The 16,733-nt window shown below is 39.1% G+C and overlaps 1 protein-coding gene across 1 annotated transcript in view; it reads left to right on the forward strand.

The window, feature by feature from the left end:
- Nucleotides 1-15,837, forward strand: part of CKAP2L (cytoskeleton associated protein 2-like) — a 36,915-nt gene extending 21,078 nt beyond the window's left edge. Inside the window, exons 6-9 of the mRNA XM_006876441.1 lie at nucleotides 9,214-9,369; nucleotides 12,802-12,865; nucleotides 14,193-14,361; nucleotides 15,612-15,837. Of these exons, the coding sequence (XP_006876503.1) occupies nucleotides 9,214-9,369; nucleotides 12,802-12,865; nucleotides 14,193-14,361; nucleotides 15,612-15,837 (615 nt within the window). The remainder of the gene's footprint in view (nucleotides 1-9,213; nucleotides 9,370-12,801; nucleotides 12,866-14,192; nucleotides 14,362-15,611) is intronic.
- The last annotated feature ends 896 nt before the right edge of the window (nucleotides 15,838-16,733 follow it).

The raw sequence follows: 16,733 nt of genomic DNA on the forward strand, positions 1-16,733 counted from the left end.
GTCCTGATATGGTTCTGTGGGATAAACACTGAACTGCTAATCAAAACGTCGGTGGTTCAAAGCCACCAGCTGCTCCTTAGAAACTCTATACAGAGTCGATATGAAAGCTGACTTGACAGCACTTATAACAATTCATGTTGAAACTTATGCCCACCATTTTATTACATTAACTCTGTTTTTGTTTCTTTTCCCCTATTTCAATATTTGATCCAGTTTTCTTGATACCACAAACAAAGCATAAAAGTAGAAATCACAAAATAAATACATTTTTTTTGCAAGTTACCATATTTATGTTAATAACATGTACATGCTTATAATGTGCATAGCGTGCTTAGGAAACGAGCATGCAAGGAGGTTGTGGATTTGTAAAAACCATGCGATGCACATAAAATTAGTATCAAAACATTGCATACAGCCGTCCTCTGTTGGGAGTCTGGTGTGGCACTGTAGAATAAGCACTAAACCCTCTTCTGCAGTTACTGGTGGTGGTGGTGGTATGCCATGGAGTCAGTTCCGAATCATAGCGACCCTGTATAGGGTTTCTGAGGCTGTAAATCTTTATGGGAGCAGAAAGCTTCATTTTCTCCCACAGAACCACTGGTAGTTTCGAACTGCTGACCATGAGATTAGCAGCCTGACTTATAACCACTACACTATCAGAGCTCCTTAGTTACTGGTAAATGTTTAAAATACATACCTAAGATTGATCAAGACACATTCCCTTTTTCTTCTCACTTTCTTTCATAAAGAAGACAGGAAATTTAGCATACTTCCCTACTCCTCTTTCAGTTCCACCTTCCATGCTGAGATCTGTTGAATTTTAGTTCCAGGTTGATGTTACTTTTTTTTTTTTTAACTTTTTATTAAGTATTGAGTGAAATTTACAGAGCAGATTATCAGTTTTACATTTAACAAGTCATACTGCAGTCCCCTCCACGTACCAACAGTTAATAGTATTTACCTCTGTTCACTTTAGCTATTGCATTCCCCCATGTCTCCCTCTTGTTGCATATCACCTGCCCTGTCACCCATGTAAACATATGTCTACCCTCTAGCTCATGATTAAGTTTCCTTCACCCCAGGTCCATCATAGAAGGTTTCTTTGATCAAGAAAACCTTTTTTTTTTTTTTTTTTTACAACTTTTTACAAAACTGGTCTCATACAATGTTTATCTTTTTGTGACTGACTAATTTAACTCAGCATAATGTCCTCCAGGTTCAGCCATGTTGTGAGGTGTTTCCCAGATTCACCATTATTCTTTAATGCTGTATAATATTCCATTGTGTTTAACCACCGTTTTGTTGATAGGCATTTAGGCTGTCTCCATCTTTTTGATATGTCTCTTGTAGACAGCATATTGAAGGATCCTGTTTTCTTAGCCACCTGTCCTTTATGTGTCTTGACTGGTACATTTCATCTGTTTACATTCAGTATAATTATCAATAGGTATGAATTGATTGATGTCGTTTTTCTCTGCTTTTTTGTGGTACTACTAGATTCTTTGTTCCACATAATTTCCTATGCTGAGTTAACTTTGTTTATGGGTTTTCTTGTCATTTTCCTTTCTTCTATGTTAATGTTTACTAAATCTGATTTTCCTTTTTTATTTTGAGGCGCAGGTATATTATTTTTCTTTGAGGTTACCCTGTAATTTATTAATATTTCTCATGCTTAAAACAGCCTGTTTTATCTTGAAATCTTAACTTCCTTGTCATTGGAAATTTTGTGTCTATACTACTACTCCCTGTTTGTGCTTTGTAGTTGACTTCATTATACATGGATATCTCTGGCTACCTATTTTCAATCATGTAAGTTTGTTATACTTTAAATATTTCTATATCTGGATTGAGTTCTAGTTAGTGTTGTCATTTGTGGTAATCTCAGGTTGTTGCCGGCTGTTGTGGGTTCTCAGTCCAAAGAATACCCTTTAGCATTTTTTTGTAAAGTTGGTCTGGTCATTACAAGTATTAATTTCTGTTTATCAGGAAATTTCACTCTTATTTGAGAGATGGAGCCCTGGTGTAGCACTATAGGATAAGCACTCAACTTTAAGGTCAGTTTGAATCACAAAGTCAATGGTTTAAACTCACCAACTGCTCCTTGGAAACCTTATACAGGGTTGTTATGTGTCTGAACCAACTGGATGGCACTTAACAAGAATAACAACATTTGAGAGACAGCTTTGCTGGATATACGATTCTTGGTTGTCGGGGGCGTTTTCTTGAGGCGGGAGGCGGTTTCAGAGTTTTGCATGCCTTTGCCTTCTTTCCTGCATGGTTTTTGCTGAGAAATCCAAGCTTAGTTTTATTAGTTCTCCCTTGTAGGTGACTTTTCGTTTTTCTCCAGCAGCTTTCTTTTGTCTTTGATTTTGGAAGATTTTATTAAGAAATGTCTTGGTGATATTCTTTTGGGATCTATCCTGTTTAGGATTCATTCAGAATCTTGTATGCTTATTTTTTCATCTTTCGTGATGTTAGAGAAGTTTTCTTCTAAGCACTCTTGGACAGTTTTCTCTGTGCTTTTCTCCTACTCTTCTGGAATTCCCATCACCCATAAGTTGTTACTTTTCAAGGTTTAGCATGTAACTATTAGGCTTTCTTCAGATTTTTTTCATGATTTTCTCTGATTATTCTTCTAGCTTACTGGTACCGGAGATTTATCTTCAAGCTCACTAATTCATGCCCCAGTTGCTTCATATCTATCCCATTGCCCTTTCAATTTTTGTCCATTTCTGGCATCTTAATATTAATCTTCTGAATTTCTAATTGCAGGTTTTGTATTATTTCAAAATTTGCATATATTTTGTCTGTTTGTTTTTGTAGTGTTTTCCTGAATTCTTCTCAAGTTTTTATTATGTTCTCTTTGCTTTCCTCAATCTTTCTATTGATCCTCTGAATGTACCTATCATTTTTTTGTTTTACTTCTTTTCCAGTTCATTCCATTGCCTTTTTTTCCTCAGAAATGTCTTCTGCCTCTGCATCTTGGTCATTTGTTTGAGTCAGTCTCTCTCATTTCTTCACGTGAGCTAAAATTGTTTTGTATCTTCAGGGCATTGTGGGATTGTTGTATTATTTATAAAAGCAAACAGTTGTTGGACTGGAGGGGAGAAATTTCATGGCAGGGAGAGGGTGCTGCCTTTCAAGGAGTTCATGTAGTAGTTGTGGAAGACATGTGGCAGCATGGTGCCCGGCCCTGGATGGAGTTCCTAATGGCCTCAGTGTCACCTATATTCATGACACTCAGGCCGGAAGTAGTTCATGGGAGCCTTGATGGAGCTGGTTTCAGTGTCTGTTAGGAGCACGGTAGCTGGGGACAGCGTGACTGCTTAAGTGATGGTCTGGTGACTTTGTGGGTTTTATAGGTCTGGAACCAAGCCCACCTGAATCCAGGTGCCAAAATGGCACACCAAAGTGGTACAGCCAGACCCCACCTCACACTGGCATTACTCCCCACCATGTGGCTTCTAACACCCGAAGAGCAGGCTCGGTGTGGATGAGAATGCACTCAGGATGGATAAGAATGGGAGCTGGCCACACTTCTGTTCACTATGGGATCGTGGGGAAAAAGAAGAAATTGCACCTTTTCCATCACCTGCTCAAATCTGCTCTGCCAGGCCTTCCTCCACTGCCAAAGCTACTCCCAAGATGGTTGAGCCACGTCTAGTCCACCATTCACGAGTCCGTCTCCCTCTCTCACTGTCCCTGCTCGGCCTCTCCTCTCAACAATCACTCCGTCCACCTCTCTAACTTTTCTTCTGAAGTTCAGGGTGCCATAATTTTCATCTGTGTCGGTATTATTTTGTCTCTCAAATCTTTGTTGTAGAGGGTCCCTGTAATGCCTATGCCTAGTCCACCATCTTGCCCAAAGAGTCTTTTTTTTTTTTTTTTTAGTTTTTACTGGTTTCTTTTCTCACAACTTTTTTGTTTCAAGTCTTCTACTTAGATTCAAAAGTTCATTCACTTATAATTTTTCAATGGTAAACTTCCGTGTTGTTATACTTGTGAAATTTTTATTCTTTTACCCTTATGCTACAATCATAGTTTGGGTAAATATTTCTAATTGTATATTGTTTTATTTGAAAAATATTAATTGCTTCATTTTCTTTTCTTGTATTTGGAGTTCTTGATTCAAAGTCGTGTGTTTGTCCGATTCTCATTCCTCTACTGTTAGATGCTGTCGAGTCGATTCCAACTATATCATTAACCCCATGCACAGCAGAAGGAAGTACCGCCCTATCTTACATCATCATCGAATTGTTATGCTTGAGCCCATTGCTGCTGCCACTGTGTCAGCCCATCTTGTTGGGGGTCTTCCTCTTTTTTGCTGACCCTCCACTTTACCAAACATGATGTCCTTCTCTATGGACTTATCCCTCCTGATAATATGTCCAATATATAAGAGATGAAATCTCACTCTCCTGGTTTCTAATGAGCATTCTAGTTGTATTTCTGCCGACACAGATTTGTTTGTTTTTCTGCCAGTCCATGTACTTTCAATATTTTCTTCCAACACCACAACTCAAATGCATCAATTCTTCTACAGTCTTCTTTATTTACTGTCCAACTGTCACATGCATATGAGGTCTTTGAAAATACCATGGTTTGGGTCAGGCGCACCTTAGGCCTCAAACTGACATCTTTGCTTTTGAACACTTTAAAGAGGTCTTGTGTGGCAGTTACATTGTTTGATTTCCTGATTGCTGCTTTCTTGAGTGTTAATTGTGGATTCAAGCAAAACGAAGTCTTTGACAACTTCAATATTTTCTCCGTCTATCATGATGTTATTTATAGCATCCAGTTAAAAGGTTTTTGTTTTATTTACATTGAGGTACAATCCATACTGAAGGCTGTAGTCATTAATCTTCATCATAAATTATGTCCTTTTCACATTCAGTAAGCAAGGTTGTATCATTTTCATATTGCAAGTTATTAATGAGTCTTCCTCCAATCCTAATGACACATTCTTCTTATAATCCAGTTTCTCAGATTATTTGCTCAGCATATAGATTGAGTAAGTATGGTGAAAGGACATAACCCTGGCACACACACCTTTCTTGACTTTAAAGCATCCACTATCCCTTGTTCTATATAGTGCTGGTGTGGCGCTGTGGGTTAATGCGCCAGACTGGAAAGCCATTTGAACTCCAAGGTTGGTGGTTCAAGCTCACCAGCTGCTCCATGGAAACCCTATACAGGGTCACTATGGGTCAGGATCGACTCGACGGCACTTAACAGCAACATCCCTTATTCTGTTCGAACAACTGCCTTTTGGTCTATTTACGGTACCTCACAAGCACAATTAAGTGTTCTGGAATACCCATTCTTCACAGTGTTATCCATGGTTTGTCGTGATCCACAGTCAATAAAGCACAAGTAAACATCTTTCTGATATTCTCTGCTTTTAGCCAAGATCCATCTGATGTCAGCAGTGATATCCCTAGTTCCATGTTCTCTTCTGAATCTGGCTTGAGATTCTGGCAGTTCCTGTCAATGAACTGTTGCAGCTATTTATTAATTATCTTCAGCAAAATTTAGCTTGAATGTGATATTAATAATCCTTCCCGATGATTTCCGCATTCTGTTGGGTCACCTCTCTTTGGAATGGGCACAAATATGGATCTCTTCCAGTCAGTTGGCCAGGTCTTCTAAATTTCTTGCCATAGATGAGTGAGGGCCACCAAGGCTGCATCAGTTTGTTGAAAAATTTCAATTCACATTCTGTCAATTCCTAAAGCTTGTTTTTTGCCATTATGTTCAATGCAGCTTAGATTTCTTCCTTCAGTACCATCAGTTCTTGATCATATATTACTCTTGAAATGGTTGAACATCAACCGTTCCTTTTTAGTACAGTGACTCTGTATATACCGCCATCTTCTTTGATGCTTTCTGCATCGTTCAATATTTTGCCTATGGAATCCTTCAATATTGCAAGTCGAGGCTTGAATGTTTTATTCAGTTCTTTTAGGTTGAGATATGCTGTGCTCTTCCCTTTTGGTTTTCTAACTCCATGTCTTCACACATTTTATTATAATACTTGACTTTGTCTTCTCAAGTTGCCCTTTGAAATTTTCTGTTTAGCTCTTTCACTTCCTCATTTCTTACATTCACTTTAGCATCTCTAAGCTGGAGAGGAAGTTTCAGAATCTCTTCTAAAATCCATTTTTTATCTTTCTTTCCTGTTGTTTTACTGATCTTTTACTTGCTTCGTGTATGGTGTTCTTGATGTCATCCCATAGCTCTCCTGGTCTTCCATTACTAGTCTAATGTATCAAATCTGTTCTTGAGATAGCCTTTAAATTCAAGTAGGTTCTGCTCAAGATCATATTTTGGTTCTCATGAACTTGTTTTAATTTTCTTTATCTTCAGCCTGAACTTACATCTGAGCAATTGATGGTCTGTTTACAGTCTGTCCTTGTTTTGGCTGATGAGATAGAACTTTTCCACTGTCTGTTTCCACAGATGTAGTCAATTTGATTTTTGTGTATTCCATCTAGTGAGGTCCATGTGTATAGTCATCTTTTATGTTATTTTAAAAAGCAGTTGTCAATAAATTAGTCATTAGTCTTGCAAAACTCTATCATGTGATATCTAGCATCACTTGTATCACCAAGGCCATATTTTCCAACAATCCTTCCTCTTTGTTTCCAACCTTTACAATTCCAATTACTAGTAATAATCAGTACACCTTGATTGAATGTTTAATAAATTTCAGATTGAAGAAGTTGGTAAAATTCTTCAATTTCATCATCACTGGCTTTAGTGGTTGGTGCGTAAATTTGAATAATAGTTGTATTAACTGGTCTTCCTTGTAGGCGTATAGATATTATTCTGTCACAGACAGAATTGTACTTCAAGACAGATCTTGATACTTACATTTTAAAAGATAAATGTGATGCCATTCCTCTTCGATTTGATGTTCCCAGCACAGTAAGCCACATGATTGTCAGATTCAAAATGGCCAATTCCTGTCCATTTCAGCCTAGGATAACCATCTTTATGTGTACTATTTCATTTCTGACAACTTCTAATTTTCCTAGATTCATACATCATACATTCCCTGTACTGATTATTAATGGATGTTTGCAGCTGTTTCTTCTCAGTTGTACCCCATAAGCAAATGAAGGTCCTAGAAGCTTTATTCACATCATTATAGTCAACTCTATTTTGAGTAGGCAGTTCTTCCTTAGTGGTGTTTTGAGTGCCTTCCAACCTGAGGGTCTCATCTTCTGGCACTCATCTGACAGTGTTCCTCTGCTATTGATAAGATTTTCAGTGGCTAAATATTCAGAAGTAGTCTCCCTCTCCTTCTTTCTAGTCTGTTCTATTCTGGAATCTCTGCTGAAACCTACCCACTGTGGGTGTCCCTGCTGTGATTTAAAATCTCAATGGCATAGCTTCCAGCCTCAGAGCAACACTCAAACCACCACAGTATGAAAATTTGATGGCTTTCCTCTATAGGAAATCTTTTCTGCAACTTTTAAGATTTTCTTTTTAATCTTTGTTTTCTTCGTATGGTTCATGTTTCATTCATGCTGCTTGGCTTTAGCTCTCTGGGGGCCTTTTCAATCTGAGCATGTATCTTTGTTCTATTCTTATACATTTTCTTCTGCAACTGCTTTGGGTGTGTGTTCTCCTTGGTTCTCTGAATATTTTTCTTAGATGGGTAGTGGAATTCCTCGGTAGTAGATGCATCCTCCAGCACTCGTAACTTTTCTTTCATAGTCTTCATTTCTTTGTTCTTTTGTACTAGGCTCTGGAAGAATTCCTCTGCTGAATTTTCAGCTCACTGATTTATTCTTCAGGGGTCTCCACAGCACTATTCAGCCCTGTTCTTACTTCTTTTGCCTAGCAGTCCATTTGAGTCTTATGGTGGCACCATTCTCTCTTGTCACTCGTACAGTTTATTCTTCTTTGCTCCTTTAACTCTTTGTTCGAGTGTTAATTCTTCTGTTTGTTGAGTTTTATTCCTTTTTTATGTGAGGTTCATTTTCTGAAACATTGGTAATTCTTGGTTGCGATTAATCTTGAATCTCTTATATCTTGGCAAGAGTAGAAGGTGCTGCTTGGTTGTGTGCCAGTACATGGACTCTTGGGCAGGGTGCTCCCAATTCCTCCTGGTCCATGCCACTTTCTTGCTCTGGGCACAAACCCAAAGGGGATCAAATCAATGAACATTTTGAGCTCCTTTTTGGGTATAGATAATTGATTATTATAGGAGGTTTGTCTGCCTATTGGTTTTCACACAAATAAAAATGTAGAACATATTCTTTACCTCCAAGTATGATACACATTTTTTCAGTATGTTTGACCTTATATAAATTTAATGATCGTTGTCAAAATTCATTGAAATGTACAATTAAATGGCTACATTTTATTATGTAAACATCAATAATGTTTAAATATTTTAAAATTTCAAAAATTAATTATCATGTAGTAGCTCAAAAGAGGGAGTAAATCATTCCCACCCCCCTCAGTACACAGGGTTGACAGAGATGAGCAACTTAGACATTGGCTACCCAAAAGGGTGGGGGTGCTACAAAGGCAAGAAGAAGTGACTGGCTTACAAGCTTTCAAGAGTGAACCTAGTTCTGGAGGGTGCGGAGGAAGGTTGAATTTCCACTGAGTGGTTTCCAATCTACCTGGACGGGGCTGATGAAAGGAGATGGGGATAGGACTCTTGTGGTTCAATAGTGAATAATTGCTATCAGGACTGACTGTGAGGTTTGAAAATGTAAAGGTAGATGTTTTGTAACAAAAGGAGGGGACTGGTTGACTTTGCAGTCCAGGAGCAGAGGTCCCTGGGACCATCAAGGGAGAGGAGCGAAGTGTGGGACCCTACCCAGAGAAGCAGTGACGTCAGAGATGGAGGTAGAGACAATGACGTGGAGAGATGGAGTGGCTGGGGACTTTAGACCCAGAGAGGGAGAGGGGCTGTGTGCTGATGACCTGGGGGCAGGCTTGCAGGGTATACCCTTTGGTTGGTTGATGATGCATGGAGGGGATTGTAACCATGGCAATGAAATGATATACGATAGGATGACTGTAAAGCTAATGTTCTGCCATGTAAACTATTACATAATTCACAATAAAAACTGTAAGAAAAAAATTTTTTTAATTAATCATCAGACTGGTTTCTGCTAAGATAAATATTAGGAGATATGAAAGTTAACAATGAGATGATAATAATTCCCTTGGGTCATTTTCTTTTTCCAGGGTGTATTTTCTAATGAAGTGCTTACCATATTGTCCAGTATTCCTGAGGCTGAAAAGTTTGCTAAATTCTGGATCTGCAAAGCAAAGCTGTTGGCAAGTAAAGGCACCTTTGATGTTATTGGGCTTTATGAAGAGGCCATTAGAAATGGGGCAACAGTGAGTATCTATCTTGAGTGGGTGATGTAAAAATTATCTTCCATATCGGTTCTCTATTATTTGCAATATGGCAGTTACATAATGTGGTATTTAACTTCTAAGTGTCTTAGTGTCATTTCATGAAGTATAGTAAGTACTTTATAAACATTTTAGTTGAAAATATTTTGTAGAAAACAGTATTACATGCAAACCAATAGAATCAGTTTTCTCTGTCAAGTGAGTGTGTCACAATCTCCCTGTAGAAATACACACTTAAGGAATATAATAGCATAGAAAAATCAGTTTGATATTTAGTACTGCAGTTTCAGATAATATGCTTATGTTGCTGCTTTCTAATTTTTGAGTTTTACATATCATTTGGGGACGTCCATCATGGAAAATTGGACTTCACCTTTCACACACACCAGCAAAGACCCTCAACAACCTACACACACACATTTTACACCTCTACCACACTTGAATGCCTTTGCAATTTTTCATACTTCCATTGGAATGATATGGAAGCCTGGTCACTATTCATTGTTCACATCATTATGAATATGTAAGAAATGTATGAATACATTAAGCCATGTAATATATTCTGTGATTGTTTTCTTTGCCTTTCACAATTTTCTACTTTTCTTGAAATTAATTATTGTCTTGTGCTTGTTTTGTTTGGTTATCTGAGTACTGATCATTTAATTAATTCCCAAAATAGTCTCTAATGGTCTCAATTCCTCAATATTTTTTAAACACCAGATATTCTATTGTTTTCTTCTTCTTGGAGAACTTTCTCCCAGAGACTACTGGCCTGTACCAGATAGGACAGTTACTGTTTTATCCCGTCTCAACCAGCTGTCGACCTGGGGTTCCCTTTATGTCCTTCTGGAGTTAGATCCCCTGTGTCCTGAGTAGCTTTCTCATCCTTGGTTAATTCTCTTAGTTTGGCAGAGCACATGCACTCTCCAGTGGCTTCAATAGAATGCATTTGGGAGATAAATGTGATGCCTCGTCTTGGTAAAGAATCGACTTGGGTCACTCTAATTCTTGGTCCTTTGTGTTTGGTTGTTTTTACTCTATGGTAATTTTCAAGACTTTTTTCTTTTACCCCAACTGCTCTGAACTTTCACTAGAGTGTGTTTAGGCATGGTCTGGCTTCATCTACCATGTTGGGACGCTCAGTTCTGGAGAATTTCCTCCAGTGATGACACTGATGATTTCCTTCCCTTCAGTTTCTCTGCTGTCTTTCAGAAACTCACGATCTGGACACTGGACCTCTGAGACGTGCTGTCTAAGTTTCTGACTTTTTTCCTATTTTTGATCTGTTTTTTGCTCTACTTTCTAAAGAACTTCCTAAAATGTATCTTCTAACCTTTCTGTTGAGCTTTCGCTTTTTCCTATTATATTTTCAAAACCCCTATTTTGTTTTCTTTTTTTAATATATAATATCCTGTTGTTTCTTAGTTGCAGTATCTTCTCTTACCTCTCCTAAAATATTAACAGTAGTTTTTTCTCCCTGCATTGTCTGTTTCTTCAATGTTTCCTCTCTCTGTCTCTCCCTCTGTTTTGTTGTCTGTTATTCATTCAAGGTTTTATTCAGAAGCAAATGAAATTAGGCTGTTTACATATATTTAGCAGTTTTGAAAAAGGCTCTGGACGCATGGATGGGTCTTTACTATTGGAGAAATTTAGGTTAGATTCTTGAGAGAAGGCTCTTCCATTGTCCTTTTGGGAATTGTAAACCAGGCTGCCAGTATTGTAGGGAAGAAGAAAGCTGGGAGTCTCAACCTTCAGCACAGAAATTTCATGTATCCCCTTTTTCAATAGGCAAAGGGTAGAAATCCTCAATCTTGCACATGATGGTCCCCCATAAACTGACTGATTTGGAGAATACATTTAAGATGAATTTGAAGGGAGTGGGGTTGGCACACAGGCATCTGGCTGCTTGGAGTTGAGGTACGGAGGGTGAATTTGGACTGCTTTTTTTTACCAGATGCTGGCTAGTTCTCCTGATTTTAGTCCTACATCTCATTTCTGAGACTTTCTGAGGCCCAGTGGTATGAGTCAGGTTGTTTCTCAACCACATGCTAACTTCACATTTGACCCTCTCAAGGTAGTTACTTCTATTCCTTCTACATTCCAACTTCCAAAAAACCACCACTATTTCTTCTTTATAGTCTTTGTAATTGCCTTGTTAAAATCCCTTGATTGTCATTTCAGTCAAATTTTGAGAGATTAGAAGTGAATGAATATTCAATATGCCATCTTCATCAAAGTCAATAAAATGTAAACTATACTTGATAAGTGTTTTATACAATTAGGACTCTTTATAATACATTCTATACACTTATTCCCATTTGCTTAAGCTTAAAGCAAATTCTTTTTTTTTTTTCTGTGTAGAAATATATGGCTATTACTGTTTTCTGCTACATTCATCAGTTTATATCCCTTATTTATTTGCTATAGAATCTCAGGTCTATAATGTTCCTCCAGATATAACTGTTGTTGTTGTTATTGTTGTTGTTACGCTGTATAGGGTTTCCCAGAGTCCTGGTGTGGCTCTGTGGGATAATGCGCTGGACTGCAAAGTTGGTTTGAACTGCAAGGTCAGCAGTTCAAACTCACCAGCCACTCCTCAGAAACCCTATGAGTCGCTATGAGTTGGAACCAACTTGACAGCACTTAAGAACAACAAAGGGTTTCCGAGGAGCACCTGGTGAGTTTGAACCTCTGACCTTATAGTTCAAATCGACCTTATGGGCAAGTGCTTATCCTACAGTGCCACACCAGGACTCATAGATATAACTGTACAAAAGTAACATAACACACCTTAAAAAAAACAGACAAAATTATAAAACCTTTATCTGAGGCAGCTTCCCTCTTAGGAAGTATGTTACCTATGCCCTAAATCATGAGGAGAAATGTAAGTACATTTAAAAAATAAAAAGGGAAAGGAAAAACTAAGGAGAAATTGCCCAAAATGCTAACAAAGGTTGTATTTGGGTGATAAAATTTTGGATGGTTGAAATTTAACGTATTTCTCAATTTTTTTGTAATGAGGTATATAATTTCTATAATAAAAATTAAACTAAAAATGTATTTTCTGTATGGCTAGCCTTACATCATTGGGCCAGAATTTTTCCATGGTAGAACATCTTCAATGTTATGCAAATCATTAAGGAAAAGAAAATTTAAGAAGAGTTATTAGTGACAGTTTTTCATAAGCAAATCTCTTCATTAAAGTTATGTGCCTATGACTAACCAACATTTTTTCTGTTCCTTCCTTTTTCCCGTGAAGCTATAAATCTGAAACTTTATTAGCGTTATTTATAGTTAGACAAGAAATACAAGAAAAAACACTTTTACTAGGAAACAAAGTTCCTTTGATATTGAAGTCCCTTACATCTTTTTTTCTGTGTTTTTAATATTGTTTATGTATTTTCTTCCTTCCAGCCAATACTGGAGTTGCGAGAAGTTATTCTTAATATTTTGCAAGACCCAAACAGAACCACAGAAGGTACTGCTATTTTTGTGTTTAAATGTGTCCCCTTTAGCTGTGTAAGGAAAAATCATCCAAGGAAAAATGGAAAGATTGATACATCCCCTGAAATGCCTCTCATTTCTTGATTTCTATGAACTGATTCTTACAACCACCGTCATCAGCTAATTTATTTCTCTTCTTACTAGTAATGTAGTGCTTAATGCTCAACAAAGGTGTCTGCACCAGAGCAGCCTCGACTAGAGCTCCTGCTTCTAGGAGACCTACATGGGACTAGACAACGGGCTGCTCCTCAGGAGAGACTGAGGCAGAACCAAGAAAGGCCTCGGTTTAAGTTACATAATGCTTAGTCATAACAATTCCACCAACACTTGTGCATCTAAATTCAATAGCCATCTTCTTAAACAGGCTCTTCATTTAGTTAACCATTCCTGTCATTGGCCAGAACATTCCAAGGACACTCTTTTAATAAATGTTGTGGCCAGCACAGTAAGTGGCATGTTGTAATTGTGTATAATAGTTTTTATATCAATTCAAAGAAGGGAAAACAAGCTACTGTTAGAAAACAAAATGACAAATCTCTTTCCTTTAAGAATAAATTTAACTTTAGGAAACAATCAAATCATTGGACATTACAGTTTAGTAATCCATTACTTTGAGGAATAGGGTCACAGAATAATTGTTCTCAGTGATAAGGGTCTTGTTAGAAATTTTGCTGCAATTCAGATATTTGATGGTAACAAGTCCTTCAAAGGACTGAAAACAGGAGCGACTCCGCATTTATGCACTCAGCATTTGTTGGCCTTACTGACCTCTCTTTGGGTCTCAGCCTCTAGCCATGATACCTATCTGCTTCTGTCTAATTGCCTCCCTACCAGTTTTCTCCTTGCTGTTGGGCTATGATGGGAACTGTGTTCCTGTGAGACATTTTTCCATCCATTGTCCAAGGTGATAGCCATGTGTGTATCCTGGGGAAAGAGGGGTGTCGGTGTGAAGGATAGAAGGCCAGTGACTAGTCTCTAGGGGAGCTCTCTCAAAAGTGAGTAGAGAATGGAGATGTGCTCAAAGTGTTTCAAGAGTATAAGGATCCCTCCTCCTAAGTGGCAAGGAGGCCTAAAGGCTAAAGGCTGTCTGGAGCACTGGTTAGAAGGCTAGCGTGACACAGTAGGGCACTGCCAAGAGCTAAAAGGAAAATCTAGTTATAAGTTCCACTTAAAACCAGCACTCCTTATTAGAGTATCACCAGAAGTAGAAATCAGTATACATCCTACTCTCATTTTATTGATTTTTAGATTAAATATTAAATTGCTTAAACCTTTCTTTCCTCTTGGCATTTCATACACAGCAATTACCACTGACACTTTACTTGCTGAAGAGCTGATCAAGAAGATGGAATGTGAAAAGTCTTGTCTTTCTCCAACTGAGAAGGAGCAGGTTACAGCAACACCTCAAGTAGCCAAGGCAGGCGAGCCTAATCATCCTGGCATCAAATTACAGATCGCCCCAATCCCTAAGTAAGCAAACCCTAAAGCATACTTTGTGTTCATGGGTCTAACTGAAGTCCAGTTCTCAATGTCTCCTCCTCTGATCCAGAGTCAAACAATCACTGATACCTTCTGCCTTTTCTGTGGCCAGTCTAGTCCATCTTTCAAGTTAAGAGACGGGGCTGAAAGTGAGGGGAGGCTCCATGTCCTTTGTCTGCACACACACCACCCCCACCGCCCGATGAGACCGAGCTTCAGTAAGGAGGGTGCCCCAGAGTAAGGAGTGGGGACAGAACGGCTTCCCTCTCCCCTTCCTTCAAGGGTCAGTCTGCTCTCTTCACCTGCATTTGTACTGGACTTGCCTTCCCTGCCAGCCCTACCAGTGGGGATGCAAGGGGGTTGGTCAGGAAGACCCCAGCAGGAACAGCCTCTGTATCAGTGGGATACCACCCCCCGCGCCTGCTGTTGAGTCCATTCCGACTCCTAACAACCCAATAGGGCAGAGCAGAACTGCTCGGTAGCATTTCCAAGGCTGTAAATCTTGACAGAAACAGACTGCCTCATCATTCTCCTGTGCAGTGGCAGTGACTGTTAGGTTGGAACCTCTGACCTTTTGGTTCACAGCTCAACACCAGGGTTCCTCTTAGTTTCGCTTGTGTTGTTATTAAGTGCCGAGGAGTGACTGGTGGGTTTGAACTTCCACCCTTGCTGCTAGCAGTCCAGTGCTGACCCTGCAGCACTGCCCATCAGTGGTTTTGTGACACACGGATCTGACTCACTACGCGGAAAGGTTTCTCACCCTGTCTTCTAGGCTATGTTTTTACTGTCAGGGGTACATGTTGGAATCTGTAGCTTGATCTACCATCTTAAATATATCTTTTGAGCAATTTGCTGTCCAAGCTAGGAAGTATCTTAGAATTCATGAGGAGTCCAACCCAATTTAGTGATAGGCCCAATTTACTCAAAGCCTGCCAACTCTTGAAAGTTTATGGAATAAATAAACACTAACTGCCAAGTAGTAGGCTTCAAATAAAACCATAGTTCATTCAATGACTCCCTACACTTACCACATCATACAACAGCAGACAGCTACTGCCCAATTCATTCTGGAATGGGGAAAAGCCATCTCAGGAGGAGAGCTGCCCTACACAGATCACTTCTGTCCACCACAATGACATCTGTCATTTGTGTGAAATGTCTGTTGTGTTTTAATTAATGGGAATTTCCACAGAGTGTTAAGGTTCTGGATGACTCTCTTGCTGTCGCTGCCTATCTTTCAGACTAGTTGGAATGCCAGAAGTGCAAGACATGAAGCTCATCACTCCAGTCCGGCGCTCAGCGAGGATCGAACGTGCCGTGTCGCACTACCCAGAAATGCTCCAGGATCATGACTTAGTAGTTGCTTCCCTCGACGAGTTATTAGAAGTGGAAGAAACAGAATGTTTCATTTTCCGCAGAAATGAGGCTTTGCCTGTAACACTGGGGTTTCAGATCCTTGACTCATAATTTCTTGATTTAAAAAAAAAAAAAAAAAGATCCCTGTGGTTTCAGAATCTCTGTGAGACCAGAACTGCCTTGTCCAAGTTACCTGGGAAATATGGATAACGGAGAGATGCCATGGAGGCAGATTATGCACTCTCGGGGCTTTTAGAAAGGGTTCACTGGACATAACTCTGAAATGCTATAGCCCAAAAGGAATGTCTGGTCCATATGTTAAGATTAGCTTACCACAGTTCTACAACATACATAAACTCCCATCTATTGAATACAAATTTATCCTACAAGTGTGGTAGGATTTGCCCTTCATTCATCTACCAACATCACTAACTTTTACATCACAAAGTTGGTGGACAATATGATCGAGTTCCATTTGTGTATTCACCTTAGCAAAGAGAGCAAGTTCTTACAGCATGGAAAACGTGAGCTCTGAAACCGAACGGCATTCAGTTACCTAGCTGGATGGGCCCTGGCAGACCATCATGTCAAATCCCCTCCTTGTACAGATGACTTAGATGACAAATGTCGTTTATGTGTGTGCTTTGACTTGCCATCTCTGGATTCCTGTAGTTGAGGAATCCTTCTTGTCCATGCTGCCTTTCTGTGCCAGGTTTTTCTCATGAAACAAAATCTGAAGTCCAAGTGCTCCATCCAAACCTAAGTGGTTTGGGTAGTCAGCATGACCATGCAAACCTACTTTTGTATTTGTTATTCAGATATGCTTCAGGTAAAAACAAAAGAGGGCAGGGAAGAAAAATGGAAAAGGGGATAGAGGGGAGGGGGAGAAAAACTGCCCTGAAATGGAAATGCAACCCCTGAGACCATGTCTACATTGCTTTTCCTTCCACCTGGGCAACTGTTCTTGGAAAGATAAAGTCAGAATCATTATGTAAATATAATGTACA

Source organism: Chrysochloris asiatica, unplaced genomic scaffold, assembly GCF_000296735.1.
Source record: "Chrysochloris asiatica unplaced genomic scaffold, ChrAsi1.0 scaffold00380, whole genome shotgun sequence".
Taxonomy (NCBI): domain Eukaryota; kingdom Metazoa; phylum Chordata; class Mammalia; order Afrosoricida; family Chrysochloridae; genus Chrysochloris; species Chrysochloris asiatica.